Source organism: Triturus cristatus, chromosome 7, assembly GCF_964204655.1.
Source record: "Triturus cristatus chromosome 7, aTriCri1.1, whole genome shotgun sequence".
In the NCBI taxonomy this organism is placed as follows: Eukaryota; Metazoa; Chordata; class Amphibia; order Caudata; family Salamandridae; genus Triturus; species Triturus cristatus.
The window spans coordinates 1,876,396,621-1,876,413,156 of NC_140590.1; the positions used below are offsets into that span (position 1 = coordinate 1,876,396,621).

The window sequence follows — 16,536 nt, forward strand, 5'->3', positions numbered from 1 at the left end:
AGCAGGGTCCCAATACTTATACCTCTAATTCCTTTGTTCCTCTGGGGTAGAGGGGCCTTTGCCCAGTCCAAACACTTTGTTGACATGACTCTGCCTTTTTATTCAGGGTGCAGGGCAGAGACATCAGCCGCTCCACAGGAGGTGGAGCCAGCATTATGGTGGCAGAGCACAGCCCTATTCAGAGTCCAGGTGCACTCCTCCCACCCATCTGGATGTCAATCTCTCTATTCACCACCAGGCTACCTAGCCCTGCCCATCTGGGTTTTCCCAGCCCTGTCACTCACACAAACCAGACAGGCAGATACACATCATAGCAGAGGTGGGCTGAAATGGTTAGGCAAGCAAATACCAACTTTCTAAAAGTGGTATTTGCAAACACAGAATATTAAAATAAACTTTACTAAAAGATGTATTTTATTATTCTGAGTTCAGGCATACTTAACTCGAATTTCTACCATGTTCCCTGGGTCTGTTAGGATCATAGGATGTAACACTTCTAACCGCCCATTCTGGCCTATGGGAACAGGTAGCCTTGCAATAGTGAAAAACGAAAATGGCTGTAATTCACTAGTAGGACATGCCACACACATCAGGGCTTGTCCTACCTTATGCTTACAATGCACCCTGCCCTTGTGCCTACCATAGGGGCGACTAATATGAAGTTAAGGGAAGGTTTAGGGACTGGGAAGTGGGTGCACTTGCCCAGTCAGCTTGACAGTACAAGACTGCACGCAGGTTCTGCAATGGCAGACCTTAGACACATTTTACTAGGCCGCTTCTGTGGATGGCACAACCAGTGCTGCAAGCCCACCAGCGGCATTTGTATTTACAAACCCTGGGCACTCCTGGTGCACTTTACTGGGGTCTGACAGTAAACCAAATAAGCCAATCATGGAATCCAACCAACATATACATTTTACAGTAGGGAGAGCATATGCACTTTAGCACTGATCAGCAGTGGTAAAGTGCCCAGAGTCATAAAACAGCCAACAACAGGTCAGAAAAAATGCAGGAGGGAGGCAAAAAGTTTAGGCATGACCCTGCAAAAAGGGCCAAGTCCAACAACAAGCTTTATTTATTATGCATGAGGATTTTAGTATACCAGCAGGATTACCAATTTCTGCATAATAAGTCTGTACAAGGGTCACAACTACCGTCATCCTTGGCTGACATGCCCACAGTACCATGACACATCTAGGTGGCACCCCTAAGGGTACCTTTCGAGTATATAAATACCACATCTTCGCTGGGCAAGCCAGAGGAGAAAACATCCATGCTGACAGAGGACGCTGAAGTCCCTGCACGCAGACACTCCAGCTCGCAGTGGGCTGACATTCCTCGTGGGGTGTCCAACTAGAGACCCAATATAGGGTCCTTCATTCTCTCACATCAGGTACTGGGTTGGGACTTTCCTAGGGGGATTCTTGGCTATACACCAACATACATGCTTGTGTACTCGTGGCTGTAGGAGAGTAGGATCTGCTTCATATGGGTACCCCCACTTTTTGCTGGTGTTTCTCTGTTTTTCGACCTTAGTCTGGCTGTGGCCCTCTAATTAGGTCCCCAGCCTAGCTGCTTCCCCTCTAAAATGGTTTGCATGTACTTTAGGTACATATCTAATTGGATTCTGGAGTGCCTTATAAGCCCCTAGTATACGGTATACTATGTACCTAGGGCATAGGTACCTCAGAGGCCTACCAGGGCCTGCAGCATATCCTATGACACCCCTGGGAAGCACTCCAAAATGACACCACAGGTCTGCTACAGCAGCCTGGGTAAGAATGTGCTTGCACCCCTTACTGTGGTATAGGCTACCTATATCACTACCTTATACAGACACATATAAACCTATAAGCCACTTCTATGGCAGGCCTTGACAATCCTGAAGGCAGAGTGTTTTTTTATGTGAGAGGGTGCCCAAACATGAGCTGAGCCCCTCTGCAGCTTTCAGAAATACTTCCTTATAGCTGTTTTGAGATACAACCATACCATATACTCTTAAGTACATTATAAGATCACGGTAAATGCTAACTTTGGGATGGCTGCTTTAAAACATGTCGTGTTTGGTGTCATACGCTTTGGAATACTACCCCCCTACCAGTTCTGGCGGGGGTGGTAGCATTCCACCCTTCTAGAGGGAAAGACATGTTCACACTGGTCAAACCCGGTAGGACTCTCCTGAGCCCTGGCATCACAAAATGGATGCCTCTGCCACAGACACGGGTCTGGCCTCCTGCTGCTGACCGAAACTCCGGCAGGGGAGGCCTGCACAATAGGTTTCCTGTCGAAGGGAGGTGTAACCACCTCCCCAGACAGACAGATGTGTACTGGGGCTCGGCGGGAGCACTCTCTGGTGCTTTGAAGTGCTGCACTGGGGGCACGTTTGCTGTCCCTGTGCATAGTCCAGTTCAAACCGGTTGCAGGGGCTACCTGCCCCTGCTCTGGCACAAAACTGGACAAAGGAAATGGGTGTAACCACCCCTCTTTCTAAGCCCACCCATAGGTGGGGCCTTAGAGTTTGTCCATCCCCTAAACTTAGTATAAGTATAGGAATCCAGTCCCTAGGACTTTAGATTACCCTGGACGAAACTCTGCAACATATATCCTGGACCTTCGACGTTCTATCCTGACTAGAAGAAGAAATCTCCCTTGGGGTCAAGGAGTGACTCCCCTGCTTGGCAGGCATCAATGAAGCAACTGACCGGTCTGCATTGCTGAAGCTCCCGCTGGACGCCAAAGTCTTTGCATCACCAGAGGTGGATTTCCAGACTTCCCCAAGGCTACCCTGAGTCCACAGCAAAGCTGAGGCCCGTGGCTATCATGGGTGACGTGGAACCGTGACCCTTGGACACCGTGAACTTTTGCAGCAACAGCATCTTCCTGGTCCTCCTTGAAGTTGTGCTTTGGGCTCCCAGTAGCCCCAACCTTGAGCATCTCCTGCACCGAAGATTGCTGGCCTCCACTCCACGAGTGACCCGTGGGCCAGTTTCAAGCACGACCGCTCGAGGCTCCTTCGCGATCACTAGCCCGTTGGCTAGCTGGTCCCCACGAAGGCAACTCCTCTTCTACTTGGGCTTTCCTGGTTGCACCAGACGTGCCCTGACTTACCCTTGCTGGGTAAGTCCCTCAGACCTTGCTGGTCTGCACCGCAGTCCTTTCTCTGAATTCCAGTGACTTGCCGTACCCAAGGCTTGTAGTGTCCAATCTGGTCGCCGACACCGCAGCACTTGACAGACTTCGTGGGACAGCTCAAATCCGGCTCGTGGACTCCGTTGACGCCTCCTGGACCTCGTGGCTGAAGAGTCAAGACATCAATCAACTCACCTGAAGCACCCGACATCTGTGGGCATTGGTCCATCCTGCCCTTGGTCACTGGCTAGTGACCCAGACTCTGTCCCCTCTGCTTTCAGGTTCCTTCCATCCTAGATCCAGGCTTGGATCTCTTCGGACACTTCTCCTCTTCAAGGCAGCAGCAGTTCTTTGCAGGCTCCCATTGAAATCGACGATGCGACCCTACACCAAAAGACACCTATGCACCCGGCTTCCACTGGTGAGGTAACTTGAGTTCTACAGTGCTCCCGTGGGTGCTAGCCCTAGAACTTCTTAAATCTAAAAGGGTTTGGACCTGACTCGATTCTAAGTGTCCCTAATCTTTAAATTTCCAACCGCGACATTGCCCATAGAAGCAAACGGGAATCCGGGGTTGTTTTTACACACTGCATACAGTCCCCGTGGGTCCCCTGTGTCACTACCTTGGGTGGTTCCTTGGGGTCCCAGCGATTCTACAGGCTCTAGGCCACTTTTTTGGTATATGGTGTGGTGTGCCCCTAGGGCCCAAACATGTATTTGTACCATTACTGATACTTGCTAACTTGTAAACAAAGTACTTCGAACTCTAGTCTCATAAAGAGACTAGAGGGGTGTGTTTTAACCTAAATACATATATTTTAAATATATACCTGGTGTGATTGTCTTTTCATTTGGTTATTCAAGGGATTATAGACTGGTAAAACAAGCTGCTTTACATTCCTTCAAGACTTAGTCTGAAGGCTGCTCTCCATAGCTACCACTAGAAAATAAGGGGTTCTTTGGACTGATACAAGGTGCCCACTAGAACTAGTGGACAGCATATATCAGGCCACATACTCACATGAGGTCACTCAGTGTGTCAATAACTCTCTCTCCTCTCTCTGCAGTGTTGGGTTCTCTGGGTGGGACAGAGACTGATCTGAGGTCACACAGTGTGTCATTAACTCTCTCCTCTCCCTGCAGTGCTGGGATCTCTGGGTGGGACAGTCACTTTTCTGAGGTCACACAGTGTGTCATTAACTCTCTCCTCTCCCTGCAGTGCTGGGGTCTCTGGGTGGGACAGTGACTTGTCTGAGGTCACACAGTAAGACATTAACCCTCTCTCATCTCTCTGCAGTGCTGGGGTCTCTGATGGTGGGACAAGGACTTGTCTGAGGTCACACAGTGGGTCATTACCTCTCTCTCCTCTCTCTGCAGCGCTGGGGTCTCTGGGTGGAACAGCGGCTTATATGAGGTCACACAGTGGGTCATTAACCCTCTCTCTTCTCTCTGGTGTGCTGGGGTCCCTGGGTGGGACAGTGAATTGTCTGAGGTCACACAGTGTGTCATTACCTCTCTCTCATCTCTCTGCAGTGCTGCTGTCATTGGGCTGGACAGTGACTAGTCTGAGGTCACCCAGTGTGTTATTAACTCTCCTCTCCCTGCAGTGCTATGGTGTCTGGGTGGGACAGTGACTTGTCTAAGGTCACAGAGTGTGTCATTAATTCTCTCTCCTCTCCCTGCAGTGCTGGGGTCTCTGGGTGGGACAGTGACTTGTCTGAGGTCACACAATGTGACATTACCACTCTTTCATCTCTCTGCAGTGCTGGGGTCTCTGGGTGGGACAGTGACTTGTCTGAGGTCACACAGTGTGTCATTAACTCTCTCTCATCTCTCTGCAGAGTTGGGTCTCTGGGTGGGACAGTGACTTTTCTGAGGTCACACAGTGTGTCATTACCTCTCTCTACTCTCTCTGCAGTGCTGCTGTCTCTGGGCTGGACAGTGACTTGTCTGAGGTCACACAGTGCGTCAGTAACTCTCTCTTCTCTCTGCAGTGCTGCGTCTCTGGGATTGACAGTGACTTGTCTGAGGTAACACAGTGTGTCATTACCTCTCTCTCCTCTCTCCAGTGCTGCTGTCTCTGGGCTGGACAGTGACTTGTCTGAGGTCACACAGTGTGTCATTACCTCTCTTTCCTCTCTCTGCAGTACTGTTGTCTCTGGGCTGGACAGTGACTTGTCTAAGGTCACACAGTGTGTCATTAACTCTCCTCTCCCTGCAGTGCTGGGGTCTCTGGGTGGGACAGTGACTAGTCTAAGGTCACACAGTGTGTCATTCCCTCTCTCTCCTCTCTCTGCAATGCTGGGGTCTCTGGGTGGGACAGTGACTTGTCTGAGGTCACACAGTGTGATATTACCTCTCTCTCATCTCTCTGCAGGGCTAGGATCTCTGGGCGGGACAGTGACTTGTCTGAGGTCACCAAGTGTGTCATTAACTCTCTCTCCTCTCTCTGCAGTGCTGGGGTCTTTGGGTGGGACAGTGACTTTTCTGAGGTCACACAGTGTGACATTACCTCTCTCTAATCTCTCTGAAGTACTGGGATCTGTGGGCGGGACAGTGACTTGTCCGAGGTCACACAGTGTGTCATTAACTCTCTCTCCTCTCTCTGCAGTGCTGGGTCTCTGGGTAGGACAGTGACTTGTCTGAGGTCACACAGTGTGTCATTACCTCTCTCTCCCTGCAGTGCTGGGGTCTCTGGGTGGGACAGTGACTTGTCTGAGGTCACCCAGTGTGTCATTACCTCTCCCTCCTCTCTCTGCAGCACTGGGGTCTCTGGGTGGGACAGTAACTGATCTGAGGTCACACAGTGTGTCATTAACTCTCTCTCCTCTCCCTGCAGTGCTGGCGTCTCTGGGTGGGACAGTGACATGTCTATGGTTACACAGTGTGTCATTAACTCCCCTCTCACTGCAGTACTGGGGTCTCTGGGTGGGACAGTGACTTGTCTACGGTCACACAGTGTGTCATTAACTCTCTCTGCTCTCTCTGCAGTGCTGTGGTCTCTGGGTGGGACAGAGACTTCTCTGAGGTCACACAGTGTGTCATTACCTCTCTCTCCTTTCTCTGCAGTGCTGCTGTCTCTGGGCAGGACAGTGACTTGTCTCAGGTCACACAGTGTGTCATTACCTCTCTCTACTCCCTCTGCAGTGCTGCTGTTTCTGGGCTGGACAGTGACTTGTCTAAGGTCACACCGTGTGTCATTAACTCTCTCCCTGCAGTGCTGGGGCCTCTGGGTGGGACAGTGACTAGTCTAAGGTCACACAGTGTGTCATTATCTCTCCTCTCCTCTGTCTGCAATGCTGGGGTCTCTGGGTTGGACAGTGACTTGTCTGAGGTCTCACAGTGTGTCATTACCTCTCTCTCCTCTCTCTGCAGTGCTGGGTCTCTGGGTGGGACAGTGACTTGTCTTAGGTCACACAGTGTGTCATTAACTCTCCTCTCCCTGCAGTGCTGGGGTCTCTGGGTGGGACTTTCACTAGTCTAAGGTCACACAGTGTGTCATTACCTCTCTCTCCTCTCTCTGCAATGCTGGGGTCTCTGGGTGGGACAGTGACTTGTCTGAGGTCACACAGTGTGATATTACCTCTCTCTCATCTGTCTGCAGGGCTAGGATCTCTGGGCGGGACAGTGACTTGTCTGAGGTCACACAGTGTGTCATTAACTCTCCTCTCCCTGCAGTGCTGGGGTCTCTGGGTGTGGCAGTGACTTGTCTGAGGTCACACAGTGTATCATTACTTCTCCCCCCTCTCTCTGCAGCGCTGGGGTCTTTGGGTGGGACAGTGACTTGTCTGAGGCCACACAGTGTGTCATTAACTCCCCTCTCCCTGCAGTACTGGGGTCTCTGGGTGGGACAGTGACTTGTCTAAGGTCACACAGTGTGTCATTAACACTTTCTGCTCTCTCTACAGTGCTGTGGTCTCTGGGTGGGACAGAGACTTGTCTGAGGTCACACAGTGTGTCATTACCTCTCTCTCCTTTCTCTGCAGTGCTGCTGTCTCTGGGCTGGACAGTGACTTGTCTGAGGTCACACAGTGTGTCATTAACTCTCTCTACTCTCTCTGCAGTGCTGCTGTCTCTGGAATGGACAGTGACTTGTCTGAGGTCAAAGTGTGTCAGTAACTCTCTCTTCTCTCTGCAGTGCTGAGTCTCTGGGATTGACAGTGACTTGTCTGAGGTAACACAGTGTGTCATTACCTCTCTCCTCTCCCTGCAGTGCTGGGGTCTCTGGGTGGGACAGTGACTTGTCTGAGGTCACACAGTGTGTCATTACCTCTCTTTCCCTGCAGTGCTGGGGTCTCTGGGTGGGACAATGACTTGTCTGAGGTCACACAGTGTGTCATTAACCCTCTCTCCTCTCCCTGCAGTGCTGGGGTCTCTGGGTGGGACAGTGACTTGTGTAAGCTCACAGAGTGTGTCATTAACACTTTCTGCTCTCTCTGCAGTGCTGTGGTCTCTGGGCTGGACAGTGACTTGTCTGAGGTCACAGTGTGTCAGTAACTCTCTCTTCTCTCTCTGCAGTGCTGCTGTCTCTGGGCTGGACTGTGACTTGTCTGAGGTCACACAGTGTGTCATTACCTCTCTCTCCTCTCTCTGCAGTACTGCTGTCTCTGGGCTGGACTGTGACTTGTCTGAGGTCACACAGTGTGTCATTACCTCTCTTTCCTCTCTCTGCAGTACTGTTGTCTCTGGCCTGGACAGTGACTTGTCTAAGGTCACACAGTGTGTCATTAACTCTCCTCTCCCTGCAGTGCTGGGATCTCTGGGTGGGACAGTGACTTTTCTGAGGTCACACAGTGTGTCATTAACTCTCCTCTCCCTGCAGTGCGGGGGTCTCTGGGTGGGATTTTCACTAGTCTAAGGTCACACAGTGTGTCATTACCTCTCTCTCCTCTCTCTGCAATGCTGGGGTCTCTGGGTGGGACAGTGACTTGTCTGAGGTCACACAGTGTGTCATTATCTCTCTCTCATCTCTCTGCAGTGCTGCTGTCGTTGGGCTGGACAGTGACTAGTCTGAGGTCACACAGTGTGTCATTAACTCTCCTCTCCCTGCAGTGCTGGGGTCTCTGGGTGTGGCAGTGACTTGTCTGAGGTCACACAGTGTGTCATTACTTCTCCCCCCTCTCTCTGCAGCGCTGGGGTCTTTGGGTGGGACAGTGACTTGTCTGAGGCCACACAGTGTGTAATTAACCCTCTCTCCTCTCTCTGCAGCGCTGGGGTCTTTGGGTCGGACAGTGACTTGTCTGAGGTCACACAGTGTGACATTACCTATCTCTAATCTCTCTGCAGTACTGGGATCTGTGGGTGGGACAGTGACTTGTCCGATGTCACACAGTGTGTTATTACCTCTCTCACCTTTCCCTGCAGTGCTGGGGCCTCTGGGTGGGACAGTGACTTGTCTAAGGTCACACAGTGTGTCAATAAATCTCTCTCCTCTCTCTGCAGTGTTTGGGTCTCTGGGTGGGACAGTGACTTGTCTGAGGTCACACAGTGTGTCATTACCTCTCTATCCCTGCCTTGCTGGGGTCTCTGTGTGGGACAGTGATTTGTCTGAGGTCACACAGTGTGTCATTACCTCTCCCTCCTCTCTCTGCAGCGCTGGGGTCTCTGGGTGGGACAGTAACTGATCTGAGGTCACACAGTGTGTCATTAACCCTCTCTCCTCTCCCTGCAGTGCTGGGGTCTCTGGGTGGGACAGTGACTTGTCTAAGGTCACACAGTGTGTCATTAACACTTTCTGCTCTCTCTGCAGTGCTGTGGTCTCTGGGTGGGACAGAGACTTGTCTGAGGTCACACAGTGTGTCATTACCTCTCTCTCCTTTCTCCGCAGTGCTGCTGTCTCTGGGCTGGACAGGGACTTGTCTGTGGTCATACAGTGTGTCATTACCTCTCTCTCCTTTCTCCGCAGTGCTGCTGTCTCTGGGCTGGACAGTGACTTGTCTGTGGTCACACAGTGTGTCATTACCTCTCTCTACTCTCTCTGCAGTGCTGCTGTCTCTGGGCTGGACAGTGACTTGTCTGAGGTCACACAGTGTGTCAGTAACTCTCTCTTCTCTCTGCAGTGCTGAGTCTCTGGGCTGGACAGTGACTTGTCTAAGGTCACACCGTGTGTCATTAACTCTCTCCCTGCAGTGCTGGGGCCTCTGTGTGGGACAGTGACTAGTCTAAGGTCACACAGTGTGTCATTATCTCTCCTCTCCTCTGTCTGCAATGCTGGGGTCTCTGGGTTGGACAGTGACTTGTCTGAGGTCTCACAGTGTGTCATTACCTCTCTCTCCTCTCTCTGCAGTGCTGGGTCTCTGGGTGGGACAGTGACTTGTCTAAGGTCACACAGTGTGTCATTAGTGTCATTAACTCTCCTCTCCCTGCAGTGCTGGGGTCTCTGGATGGGACTTTCACTAGTCTAAGGTCACACTGTGTGTCATTACCTCTCTCTCCTCTCTCTGCAATGCTGGGGTCTCTGGGTGGGACAGTGCCTTGTCTGAGGTCACACAGTGTGTCATTAACTCTCTCTCATCTCTCTGCAGTGCTGGGTCTCTGGGTGGGACAGTGACTTGTCTAAGGTCACACAGTGTGTCATTACCTCTCCCCCTCTCTCTGCAGCGCTGGGGTCTTTGGGTGGGACAGTGACTTGTCTGAGGTCACACAGTGTGTCATTAACTCTCCTCTCCCTGCAGTGCTGGGATCTCTGGGTGGGACAGTGACTTGTCTGAGGTCACACAGTGTGTCATTAACTCTCCTCTCCCTGCAGTGCTGGGATCTCTGGGTGGGACAGTGACTTGTCTGAGGTCAGACAGTGTGTCATTACCTCTCTCCTCTCCCTGCAGTGCTGGGGTCTCTGGATGGGACTTTCACTAGTCTAAGGTCACACAGTGTGTCATTACCTCTCTCTCCTCTCTCTGCAATGCTGGGGTCTCTGGGTGGGACAGTGACTTGTCTGAGGTCACACAGTGTGATATTACCTCTCTCTCATCTGTCTGCAGGGCTAGGATCTCTGGGCGGGACAGTGACTTGTCTGAGGTCACACAGTGTGTCATTAACTCTCCTCTCCCTGCAGTGCTGGGGTCTCTGGGTGTGGCAGTGACTTGTCTGAGGTCACACAGTGTATCATTACTTCTCCCCCCTCTCTCTGCAGCGCTGGGGTCTTTGGGTGGGACAGTGACTTGTCTGAGGTCACACAGTGTGTCATTAACCCTCTCTCCTCTCTCTGCGGTGCTGGGGTCTCTGGGTGGGACAGTGACTTGTCTGAGGTCACACAGTGTGTCATTAACTCTCTCTCCTCTCCCTGCAGTGCTGCTGTCTCTGGGTGGGACAGTGACTTGTCTAAGGTCACACAGTGTGTCATTAACCCTCTCTCATCTCTCTGGAGTGCTGGGGCCTCTGAGTGTGGGACTGTGACTTGTCTGAGGTCACACAGTGTGTCATTAACCCTGTCTCATCTCTCTGCAGTGCTGGGTCTCTGGGTGTGGCAGTGACTTGTCTGAGGTCACACAGTGTGTTATTAACTCTCTCTCCTCTCCCTGCAGTGCTGCTGTCTCTGGGCTGGACAGTGACATGTCTAAGGTCACACAGTGCGTCATTAACTCTCTCTTCTCTCTCTGCAGTGCTGGGGTCTCTGGGCGCGACAGTGACTTGTCTGAGGTCACACAGTGTGTCATTAACCCTCTCTTCTCTCTCTGCAGCGCTGGTGACTCTGGATCCAGACAGGGCTGGTGAAAAGCTGATCCTGTCTGCGGACGGGAGACGGGTGACATGGACAGACAGACTGCAGCCCCAACCGGAGAATCCCAAGAGAGTCACTTGCGGTCCCTGTGTGTGGGGGCGGGAGGGGTTCACCTCAGGGAGGCATTACTGGGAGGTGCAGCAGCTGCAGGGGTGGGTGAATGTGGGGGTCGCAAGAGAGGCTCTGAGAGTGGTGAGGGTAACTTTTCCGTTCCCTCATTGCGAGTTCGGGGCTGTGCCTTATAATGGTCGGAACTGGTATCTCACCTTCTCTTCCGACCCCCTGTGCCCCCGTCCACACCCCCAGAAGCTGGGGTTCTACCTGGACTACAAGGGGGGGCGGGTCTCCTTGTACAACGCAGACACCTTGAAGCATCTCTGCACTTTGAAGGCCACCTTCACCGGGGGGCTGCACCCCTACTTCGAGCTCGAGGCTCAGACAGAGCTGCGCCTGGTGTAACAGAGTCCCCCTCAGCCCCCCCCCCCTTAAGTAACAGGGCAGAGGCAGACAGGAGCCCTTTTTGATTTCCTGCTTCTCCTGGTATTAACTCCCCTTAACTGGGGGCTGCCCCCCTATTTCTTCCACTGCCCCGGGACAGACCCCCCCCCCCTTGGGGGTTCCACAACTACATTCACCTGGGGGGGGGCAGCGCTGCCCTGTTATTCCGCAATACCATGCGGACAGTGACACACGAAGGAGGGGGAAGTGGAAGACGTCTCCAGCAGGCGCGCAACACCCATTGGACTCACAGGGCTTCAGCCCCCCCCGTCGTGTGTGGCAGCCCGGGATGAGACAGCTTCCCGGGCGCAGACACAGCCGCACCCGAGCACTTCACAGGTCTTTAAAAGACTATTTGCTTGTTAATGAGGCCTTGCTGTTGTTTCACCCCTTCCAAGAGCCCCTGCAGCTCCACTCTGCCTATGGCTTAAAAAATTCTGCCCCCCCCCCCGAAATGTTTTCTTAGCCCCCCGAAATCTGGCTCTAGTTGCGCCTCTGGTCCCCAGGGAGGGAGGGAGGGGGGAGCTGGAGATGTCCCGAGGGAGGGGGGAGGGGTAGATGACCCCGAGGGAAGGGGGAGCAGGAGATGTCCCGAGGGAGGGGGGAGATGACCCAGAGGGAGGGGGGTGATAGAGATGTCCTGGGGAGGGGGGGCAGGAGATGTCCCGAGGAAGGAGGGGGAGCAGGAGATGTCCCGAGGGAGGGGGGAGCTGGAGATGTCCCGAGGGAGGGGGGAGCTGGAGACGTCCCGAGGGAGGGGGGAGCTGGAGATGTCCCAGAGGGAGGAGGGAGGGGGAGATGACCCCTAGGGAAGGGGGAGAGGGTGATGTCCTCGAGGAGGGAGGGGGAGTAGGAGATGTCCCGAGGAAGGGGGGAGCTGGAGATGTCCCGAGGGAGGGGGGAGGGGGAGATGACCCAGAGTCAAATTTTGACAAACTTGGTCGCCCTGAACTCTTTTCAAAACCACAATCAATTACAAGGGGAGATCTGGAGCAAACCAAACAATCATTTTTGTGGGGAAAAAAGGTTATGAGAGAAGAGGTGGAGCTCCAGAAACCAAGTGTGAGAAAGTTTGTTATGCTTAAGACCACCGTGGCCATCGAACCATATTTGGAAGGGTCTTTTTCTTCACATGAGAAATTCTTACTGACCAGATTTAGGTTTAATCAATTCCATTATCTGCTTATTCGACCGAAATGTGATATTTTAACAAATTGGCAGCGCCCTGCGGCTGCGACGGAAAGTCTCCGCAGGATATGCTGCATTTTATCTTTTTATGTAAATTTTATGAATTTCCTCGTACATTATATTTAGTGACTCTTTTAAAAAAACTTGGTTTTAAACAAATCAGACCGGCTCTTTTGTACTTGCAGCTTTTGCACAGTGACTGTGTTCTCCAAATTAAGGAATTTTTAAAACTTTGTATTAGATTGAGAAACTGCCTGGACCAGTGAAACCATGCCCCTCGTTTTGTGTCTATACTCTGATAGTATTGTACTTTTTTTTGCATTGAAAAGGTTGATTGTTTTTATGTGATAATGAATTGTACATTTTATGTATGTCTTTTATGGTTAGCAATAACCGAAATAAAGATTTTTGAATTTTGACCCAGAGGGAGGGGGGTGATAGAGATGTCCTCGAGGAGGGAGGGGGGCACGATATGTCCCAAGGAGGGAGGGGAGGATTGGGAGATGGCCCCAAGAGAGGGGAGGCGGGAGATGTTCACAAGGCAGGAGGAGCGGGAGAAGTCCCAGAGGGACAGGGGAGTGGGAGATGCCCATGAGGAAGATGGGAGCTGGACATGTACCTGGCGTCTGGGATCAAACCATGAACCCTGTGGTCCGGAGTCAGGCACCCTAGCCGCTGCACCACACCTCTTCCAGACATGTAAAGCCAAACTCTGGTGCCAATCTTAGACATAGAAGAAGGACTATCACAGGGCAGTGTCTGTGGTCTGTAGGTACAAGGAAAGGACACAGTGCCCTGGCAGGATACAGTAACACAGACCACACAAAGCTTCACATCACAAACACCGCCCACAACCTCCTGTTAAATACACACAAATACCAACCTGCAAGGCAATGTGCAATCCAGACACTGCACACAGCATGTAAACATCACAGCAAGTGCACTTTGTACCTACGTAACACCCAGTATACCAGATAAATCCATGCCATCAGTGATACCATGTGTCACCCCTGGCTTTTCTTTAACAATATAATGCATTCTGGGAGTTGTAGTCCTGTCCATTACAGCTGAACCATCAGGACTATCGCACCTGAAACCAGTGGTTTGTGAAAGGAAAATCATTGAGCTGGTTCTCCGGGGCCGGCACAAGTCAAGGGTCCTGGTACAAGTTCTGCAGCTGTCCCTGGAGATACAGAGCCCAGATACTGCTGCGAGCTCGCTGAAAAGCCAAGGGGCTCCTTTTAAAGCTAAGAACTTCATGGGTCAGCGGGAGCTTAGGGGCAACACTTACTCCTGCATGTGCGGGTGAGGTGTGAACATCTCATTCAAGGAGCATGCGTGTCACTCACATGAATCATGACTGGACATTTGCACAAGCTCAGGACGTTGCACCACCTTCTATGGCTCCTCTCGCAGAGTCAGACTTTGCCCTCACACCTGCAGAGTGCAGCGGCTCACAGCGGTGACTGGCCACTGTGCCCAGTTCTTCTCGGAGTGTCCAACACTGGTCTCCAGCGCTTTGTTGAACAGGCCACACGGGTGGTAATTTGTATTCAGGATGAGCTGTTTATTAGGTCTCGCTGAGCCCAGCGCATGCGCTGGCTCGGAGAGACATTTTGGAGGTGAGTTTTCAAAATGCTGCTGGCTGGCCTAGCGCTTGCGTTCACGCGAGCGTGCACGCGCAAACCACTACACTTCAGCAGCACTTTGAAAACTCGTGCTTTAGCGCGTCATCGCGATGACTTTTGCTTTCAGAGCGATCGCGATGACTTTCGCTTTTACGGCAGCGCGGCGTTACTTTTAATAATAATAATAATACGGCATTTTGTAAAGCGCGAACAGCTACCTCACGCGGAGGTGTCCCGGCGCTAGGAAAAAACACAGTTAACCCAGAGGACTGAAGTGGGGGAGCTTAGCGTGGTTGGGTAAAGAGCCAGGTCTTTAGCAACCGCTTGAAGCAGTATTCAGAGGGGGCTTGCTGAATTGCTGGGGGCAGGGTGTTCCACAATGTCGCAACATTAGCTGAAAAAGTACGACCCCCCCAACCAAACCCTTTTTGCTTGTGGGACGGCAAGTCGAACGCGGCAATTGGAGCGAAGCGCACAGGCCTGGGAGTATCTCGGGAGCCGGGATTTCAAATACCTAGGGCAGGTGCCAAACAGAGATCTAAAGGCCAACGTGAGTGCCTTAAATTTGATTCTGCTATCAACTGATAGCCAGTGCAGTGATCGAAGATACGGAGAGACTGAGTGCTTAAAAGGAATCCGCATTAGCAGTCTCGCTAATGTCTGGTCACGGATGCCTATCTCAGCCTGTCGCATCAAGAGTCTAGCATGATCAACCGTGTCGAAGGCGGCCGACAGATCCAGGAGTACCAGCATCGCTGAGCTTCCCGAATCCATCAACCACCTTACTGACTCTGCCACCTCAATTAGTGCTGTCTCCGTATTAAAGCCAGGACGAAAGCCTGATTGCGTCTCGTGCAGTATCTTGTTATCTTCAATGAATTTGCTCAATTGGCGCTGTATTATTTTCTCGAACATTTTTCCTGGTGCTGCTAGCAGAGAGATCGGGCGTAGATTGCTGAGGTCTTTTGGATCTCCATTAGGTTTTTTTTAAGCGGGAGGAGGGTTGCATGTTTCCAGATGTTCGGGAATATCCCCGAAACAATGGACGTATTCCAGATCTGTTGTAATGTGGGGGCCACAAAATCAGCTATGGTGCACCAGAGTTTAGATGGACATGGGTCGTCCGGTGAACCAGATTTGCAGTGGTTTAGTTCTTGTCTAACCGCACTCAGGGGTATCGCCCGGAATTGAGCTAAGGTTTCACCCCTCACATCTTTGATAGCTAGATCCGTTTTCACCGTTTTTTTCTCTGGCCCAAAGGACTCATAGACTTGTTTGATTTTTTGATCAAAGAACTCAGAGATGTTTTCGCACAGAGTAGTTGACGGGGGGACCTCCCTCTCAATACATTTAGGTTTGAAAAAGGACTGTACCACCTTAAAGATCTGTTTGCTCGACTGCTCTGCGTGCTGGATAGAATCCGCGTAAAACTGTTTTTTGCCTTTCTAATAGCCTTCTGTAGTTTTTTGGATGCTTCCTTATATCTGGTTTTTTCTGAGGGCCCATAATTTACCCTCCACAGTCTCTCCAGCCTCTTACAGGCTGCTTTTCCCGCCCTGAGGTCCAGAGAGAACCAGGGAGCGGAGGGGGAGTCCCGTTTAGATATTGCGCGTGAGGCTGGTGCAATGGAGGAAACCATATTCCCGATCCAATCATTGAGTAGCTGTGCGTCCATGTTAGCATTTGAGGTGAGAGATGGGATATTTTGAGCCAGAATAGGGCCTAGTTTTTTCCATTGTCTCTTCAAAAAAGAGCATTTGCTTGAAGCAGGACTATCCGTAGCTATATTTAATTTAAATGGGATCAATGCGTGGTCTGACCAGGTTAACGGTAGTGGTGCCTCCGCCTTCACATGTACGCCCGGAGAAGTCGCTGTACACACTGCTGGATACGCTGAGGAAAAATAGACTATTTAAATCAAGAGGAAGACATGCACCTTTGAACAATGTCAAGGTTCCAACCCCTCCATTTCCTTTCTAACAATTCTAAGTATGGGGATGAATACCTAACTGCACGCCTGAGTATTTATCAGACATTCAAAAAAATAACACGTGATGTGCAGGATTCTGCAAACTAGAGCCATACAAACTGAATGGACGTCTCTTTTTCATATTAGAATTTAACTTTACATCTGCGTATCACGAATATTGTAAATAAAGCCTGCTGATTTCTGGCTTTGGAGTGCTTACCTCTCAATGCCAAATAGTACTCCTACTCTGTTAGTTGTTGACACTGTATCCTTATTGGGCGAGGTCTTGATGAAGGTGGTCCCTGTTTGTCCAAATCCACCGAAACGCGCGTAGACCACGTGCACCCGGATCTGTTTAGATTGTTACCATCTATAAACCAAACACTGGAGATGTCGCCACATTC

The 16,536-nt window shown here is 51.3% G+C and overlaps 1 protein-coding gene and 1 long non-coding RNA gene across 2 annotated transcripts in view; one reads left to right on the forward strand and one right to left on the reverse strand.

Annotated features, from left to right (window-relative positions):
• Positions 1 to 11,611, forward strand: part of LOC146813582 (butyrophilin subfamily 2 member A2-like) — a 105,677-nt gene extending 94,066 nt beyond the window's left edge. The window contains exon 5 of the mRNA XM_085614776.1: positions 10,809 to 11,611. Coding sequence (XP_085470902.1) covers positions 10,809 to 11,308 — 500 coding nt within the window. The 3' untranslated portion in view covers positions 11,309 to 11,611. The remainder of the gene's footprint in view (positions 1 to 10,808) is intronic.
• Positions 1 to 16,536, reverse strand: part of LOC146813583 (uncharacterized) — a 105,636-nt gene that overhangs the window by 51,211 nt on the left and 37,889 nt on the right. The gene's annotated exons all lie outside the window — the stretch shown is intronic.